Genomic DNA, 6,263 nt, shown 5'->3' on the forward strand with positions numbered 1-6,263 from the left:
TGTGCCCCAGGGGTGTTGTCATGCCCCGGGGTGCGTTGCTACTGACTGTTTTCTCTTTGCAGGGCAGAAGGTGGAATGAGGCGAGGCAATATGGGCCACCTCACCCGGATAGCCAACGCCGTGGTGCAGAATATGGAGAAGGGCCCCATGCAGACCCAAATCAGTGAGTTCATCAAAGGTACCTGCTCCTTTCTCCGTGCCTTTTTCCCCCCCTCGATTAAATAACCCTTGCAGGCCTTTTGGAACAGCTTTTATTGCACGCGTTTCATGGCGGGGGGTCCCTTTCATAACAAGAATAATTTCCGGTGAATGTTGTATTTCCCGTAAGTTAAAGCAATGCCTAGACCAAATCTGGTTGCTCTCCGTTTTCCCACAATTACCCTGACGTTGTTGGAGCTCTGCTTGTGCAGGCAGAGACGGATGGTGCCCCGTTGTGCTGCCTTACCCCCGGGTTGGTGCGTGGGTTGTAGTGCCCCTCACAGCGTTCTGGGGTGGTGGTTTAGGAGGTGCTTCTATAGACCCGTCTGAGAGAAGAGGGACACCCAGCAGGTGATTGCAGAGGCCCTACGTCTCCGCTGTGTCGGGGGTACTCACGTTGGTCTGCTGTACCTTCATGGACTTTATTTGGAGAACTAGTGCTGTGTGCCATGTCCTTGTGAGAGGAAATCAGATTTTCCATCTGTATCTGCTGAGGGAAACAGTGAGCACCAGCGTGACTTGAGTTTCTGTTTTTGGCTTCTAACGAACGTATCCGCTGGTAACACAGCAACTTGGTGTGTTGTCATCCCCCTGAAAACCGAGAAGGGACAAATCTTCATCTCAGCCCAGGGGCTGGTCTCACTTCCAGTGCCCGCGTGTCTCCCCCAGCCTGCTGTGCTGGGGGCGGGGGTGAGCCAGCCACTGGCTGGGACAAGCCTTACCAGCACCGTGAAAGACAAGGCAGGGAAAGGTGGGTCTCAGGTCCCACGTGTGGTGCTTCTCAGGACGTTGCAGCAGAAGCTGTGTATTGTTAGCCCACTGGAATTCCACGGGCGAGTGAGGGTTGTTCAGACCAGTGGTGTCTTGCTGTTAGGCTGGCTGGGCTAGCGAAAGGTGTTCCCTCCTGGGCAGCATTTGCCCTTTCTAGGAAATCACCAGTAAAAGGCAGTTCCCGTGGCAGAGCCCGTCGGTGGTGGCTGCATTGCTGGGCTCGTGTGCAGCCGTGTGTGCCTGCTCAGAGGGTCCCGGTGACCAGCGGGGCTCAGCGACTGGCTCCCAGCCCTCCTCAGTGACCCTCTCATTGCAGAGCTGCCAGAAGACTGCAGAGGGAGATGGGAGAGTTTTGTAGAAGAGACGCTGACGGAGACAAACCGGAGGAATACAGTGGACTTGGTGAGCACAGCAGCGCCGTGCCGTTTCAGATGGGCCCGCCATCTTCGGCACTGTCACCGGGAAAACAGGGTATTGCTGGGGTTTGACTGCTCTTGCTTGTTTTTATGACGTAGGCTGACAGGGGCAGAGTGTTTGTGGAAAACATACTCCAGAATAGTTCTTGGGGCAGCAGCAGCCCTGATGGGTGTTGGTAAACTCGAGTCCCCGTGTCTGGGTTCCTCACTGGGACAGTTTCTGCCTGCTGGGGCTCTGCTCTTTGATCACCTGTGTGGAACGAGCTGTCTCGGCTTGCGCTGTGCTCAGTGTGGTGTCTTTGTCCAGGTGAGCACCCACCATCTGCACTCCTCCAGCGAGGACGAGGACATCGAGAGTGCGTTCCCCAATGAACTGTCTCTGCAGCAGGTGGGTTGGCAACGCGCTCCTCACTGTTCCGGGGATCTCTGATTCGCCCAAAGTCCCTCCTGGTGCAGAGCAGCTTCCCGAATCCCCCTCCAGTCAGTGCGCTCCACTCGTCTGTTTTTCCAGAGTCGTTACTGACATGGTCCAGACTCCAGATGGGAATGGACTTGGCTCACACCGCAGCAGGGCGCTGGGTGGTCCGGAGGGTGGACCAGCTGCAGGGAGCTGCTGTAGTGTGTGTCCTGCGCTGGAACTGGAGCTGGTAGAGGGGTTCTGCTTCCTCTTGGGCTGTGCAGAATTCCAATAAAACAGAGAGCGCCATGCTGAAATGTTCCCGGGAGCAGTAAGAGCAGTACAAAGCCTTGGCTTAGGAAGATGGGCGTAATTAAGGGTTCCCTGGCATTTAGCAAAGATCTCAGGATCCTCAAAATCTGAGGTGCTCTGCTAAAGCTGCATCAGATACGTGGAAGCTGCTCTTCAGGACTGGATACATAGTGAACCTTGGTGAATGTCCAGCGGGAGGCAGTGGTTTGTATCAGCAGAAGGTGGGCGAGAGGATGAGGCGAGAATGGTCAGAGCTGTGACCATGACGGAGGAAGAGCAGCAGAGAGAAGCTCCACCGAATTACGTGGAGATTCAAAGACAAGATTAGGTGGAGATGTGTGCCCCATCCTGCAGGGAAGAGGGGTGCGGAGGAAGCGAAAAGCACCTTCCTGATGTCCGTGGTGGGTTTAAGTTGAGCAAGAGAAATTCCACACTGTGTCAGGGGAAAACAAACGACAAAACCCAGCACGATGTTCTAACAGAACAGCGAAGCCAACAAGTGGTTTCCTTGGAAAAACTCCTCTCTCTGTGGCGGAGGTTCAGAGCAGGTCAGAGAAGCATCTGCCCAGGTCCCGCCGAGGTCTCTTTGACCCTGCTTTGAGGCAGGGCCTGCAGGCGGTGGTTTCTCGGAGCTGTCAGCTTTCCGTGGTCCCGAGGCCTTTGAGGGTGCGTGTTTTCAGGTCTCCTCGGAGCCCTCACTGACCCCTCTTTCTGGGTTCTGCTGGCCAGGCCTTCTCCGAGTACCAGATCCAGCAGATGACAGCAAACTTCGTGGATCAGTTTGGCTTCAACGATGAGGAGTTTGCAGATCAGGATGATAATATCAAGTAAGTTTGTAAGACTTCAAGAGGTTTAGAGGTAGCATTTAAGCCTCTTTGCACCTAACCTGTCTTCTTCTGGTTGAGGTTTCCAGACAACGCTCACTGTGTGTCTGCTTCGGTTTGGAACAGAGCGCTGAGCAGGGGCTCAGAGCACAGCTGAGCTGCGGTGCCCCCGATCTCAAAGGCAGTTGTAGAACCAGGGAAAAGCGCTGCTGCTTCTGATGAGAAACGTTTTTAATAAAAGACACAATTATTGCCCAGCCATATTCGAGAATAAATTAACCTGCCCAGAAAGCAAAGCGCTAGAGCAGCCTTCGGGGGCAATCATACAGCTGCTCCCCAGCGGCAGCAAGTCCTTGGGTTTCTCCAAGGAAGAACAGCGTTCTGATGAAGCCCCTGGAAAGATTAGCCATTTTCTCCCTTCTGAAAAAGGAACCATGGATAAGGCAGGAGCAAAGAACGGTTCAGAGAGGGCAGGTGGAGGTGGATGTAATGTTACAGGACTTGCTGAATTCAGTGTTCACAACTTGTGCTGCTCTTACAGAGGAGCTGCTGTAATCTAATTAGAACTGCAGCTCATCTTCTCGCCTTCCAAATTGTACCTCAGCAGCCTGCTGGGACTGTTCTTATCCCGCTGCCCGTAGTGGATCGGGAGCTGTAACCACGTAGTGTGTGTTTATCGACAGAACAAGGCTCCAGTGAGTTTCTGCTCATCGATTTTGCCCGTCTCGTGGCAACGTTATCTCAGTGAAGAGAATTACTGGTCACCCAGGGTGACAGGGGGAGTGTGGCAGTACCTGCTGTAGCTGCCGTCCTGGGGCTGGCAAGCGCTGGGTCTGCCCCAAGGGAGCTGCAGGATCCTGGTGCCCTGCAGTGCTGGCAGAAACAGGGTGCTTTTCGCTCCGGGCATGCCATATCACTCCGACCACGGCTGCTCCAGGCCTGATTTATTGAGGATTCTCTCTCTGCTTCTGCTCTGTTTGTATTTTTAGCAGCAGCTGGGCTCCATGAAATACCTCACCTGAAACGACGGTGTGCACATAGTTTGGCTGCTTCAGAGCTGCTTTCAGACGTGAATCCAAGGGGAGAGTCCTAAGATCCTCAGGGTCTCTAGGAACTGCATGACGGCGTTTGCCAAGTCGCTGGGAACCTCTTCTGACATGGAGAGAGGTTCTGGAGTCCAGCTCGCCTGTCCTTGCTCTGAGCCCTGTAGATGTCAGGACCTTAATAAGGCCCAAAAGTGCAGACTAGGAGGAGAGTTTAACTGGACCTGGATTACTTAGTTCCACACATTTTAAAAACCAAACCAGACTTTTAACTTCTTACCAGACAGCGGCAAATACTGATCTCGTGTGGGTGGAGGTGGAGGGGAGGAGTTACTGTAGGTGCAGAGCTGCGGAAGGTGGCTAAGGTCCGTTCTAACGGAACCACACAAGACCTGCCGCTGGGATGTGCAGCCACGGCCTCTCTGTGTCGTGGCCGGAAGAGGAGAACGTGCTACAGAACTGTCCTGGCGTTGGACCTTCTGAGCGCTGCTCCCTGGCCTGTCTGCCGGCTGTCGAGAGCTGTGGCAGCTACTGGAATGTTGTAAGAAGTTACTGATGACGTTTCAGTGTCCCGGTGGTTTGTGTGACAGCAGGTTTTACTATCTGAACAGTCTTCTTTAAAAGAAAAAGTCCCTGTCCAGGCGTAGAGGTGGGTGAGAAGTGAGGGCAGGGACCGAGCCCTGCTGGAGGTGGGGGCTCCTTGGCCTGTAGCACCCTCTGCTGTTCCTCCCACCGGCTCTCCCAGCTCTGCATCAGAAACGGGGTTAGGTGATGGGTTTTACAGCACTCGGGGGTTGATGGGCCACTGGTGCACTGAGATTCCCCAGAGCTCCTGTGATTCAGGAGGCAGGCGCAGCCTCGTCTGGATGCTCTGGGTATGTCCCCCCCGAGCAGGAGTCTGTCCCGACCCCAGACCTTGTCTCCAGCTGGGGAACCCAGTGCTTGGGTTCTGCGGTGACGGCAGGACCGGGTTCCCAGAGCAGCTGGGTGCAGCTCCTTCTCCTTTTAGTTGCTGAGGAGTTTGGGTTTTTCTGTAAGATGGGGAGCAAAGGCAGGAGGCGTGGGGTGCTCATGGGAGGCGTCGCGGTGCTTAGCTGTCCTCAGGTCCAGGGCTGGGGCTGGAAAAGGGCTGGGTTACTCCACACCCTCACTGTCAGTTTTTCCCATCTGTTTGCAGTGCTCCCTTCGACAGGATCGCAGAGATAAACTTCAACATAGATGCGGATGATGACAGCGTAAGTGGGTCCGGGGGGTGGTTGTGTGACAGGACGACTGCAGCAAGCTTGTGCGGGAATCAGCCGCTGTCGTTCTGAAAGAGGAAAGGTTTGGTGCGTTGTTTGGGTCAGCGAGAAGGAGGCCTCCTAGCTGAGTCCAGTTAAGGAACTCGGGGCATTACTGTACCCTCAGAGAACCTCTCTCCACTTCACAGCTGTGGGGAGGATCTCCAGAAGCTCTCCTTACGTGGGAGGAATCTCTCTGCAGCGTCCCTTGATTGTCCTTGGGTTTACTTGGATGATCTTGCCCTACACTGACTGAGAAAAAGCGCCGTCAGAGAGGACTGGGTTTCTTATGGGGCTCCGTACTGCCCTGCTGGGCCGTGCCTCTCCTGCTCTGCTGACCCGAGCCAGCGCTCACTGAAGCAGCAGGCAGTGGCCAGGAGAGGTGATTCCAGGCTTGCCTCCTGCCCAAAGCTTGTGTAGGCAATACGAAAGCTTAATCTTAAGATAGTCTCTTTTCCACTTGAACGGTGCTGTGGGGAGTTTCTTCTTCCCCTGGCTGCTCTGGGCAGCGCTGTGCTGACACAGACCACGTGTGTGCGCGCTCAATCTGCTGGCCGGCTCTGCAGCCGGCGGGAGCTGCTGTGCGCTCGCTTCCCTTGGTTTTCCCCTGAGCAGGCAGTTGGTGGGGGGGGGGCTGTAACGCCAGTTTGGGCTGCACCCTCTGGAAGTCACAGCTTGGGCAGTCTATCAGCTGGGAGGTGGCAGCAGGCTCGAACAGGCAGAGCAGTCGCAAGTGTGTACAGGGACCCCTCTTGTACCAGTGGCTGGGCAGTGGGGGGTTGTGTGTTTCGATGGGGGGTGCATGTGAGTTGGGAGGAGCTGCTGGCAGTGCTGTCGCAGAGGGTGGATCGGGGTGGATTGTCCTCCCCAGCGGGACAGTTCGTGGCAGCAGCGTCACTTGACTCCCTAAGTCCCACACTGGGCAGTTCACAAATAGATTCTTAAGGCCATTTGTTCCAGCCAGGGTGCAGAGGGACTCGGGTAACAGAGCAGCTGTGGAGCGGCGGGGGGGGGGGCCGCGC

The 6,263-nt window shown here is 55.3% G+C and overlaps 1 protein-coding gene across 1 annotated transcript in view; it reads left to right on the forward strand.

Moving 5' to 3' along the window:
- Positions 1-62: 62 nt before the first annotated feature.
- The window catches only part of LOC104491665 (serine/threonine-protein phosphatase 6 regulatory subunit 2-like), a gene marked incomplete at its 5' end in the record, with an annotated part of 20,943 nt that continues 14,742 nt past the window's right edge, over positions 63-6,263 (forward strand). The window contains 5 exons of the mRNA XM_010134125.1: positions 63-178; positions 1,286-1,371; positions 1,693-1,773; positions 2,824-2,921; positions 5,139-5,196. Coding sequence (XP_010132427.1) covers positions 63-178; positions 1,286-1,371; positions 1,693-1,773; positions 2,824-2,921; positions 5,139-5,196 — 439 coding nt within the window. The remainder of the gene's footprint in view (positions 179-1,285; positions 1,372-1,692; positions 1,774-2,823; positions 2,922-5,138; positions 5,197-6,263) is intronic.

This window comes from Buceros rhinoceros, unplaced genomic scaffold, assembly GCF_000710305.1.
Source record: "Buceros rhinoceros silvestris isolate BGI_N320 unplaced genomic scaffold, ASM71030v1 scaffold23950, whole genome shotgun sequence".
Classification (NCBI taxonomy): domain Eukaryota; kingdom Metazoa; phylum Chordata; class Aves; order Bucerotiformes; family Bucerotidae; genus Buceros; species Buceros rhinoceros.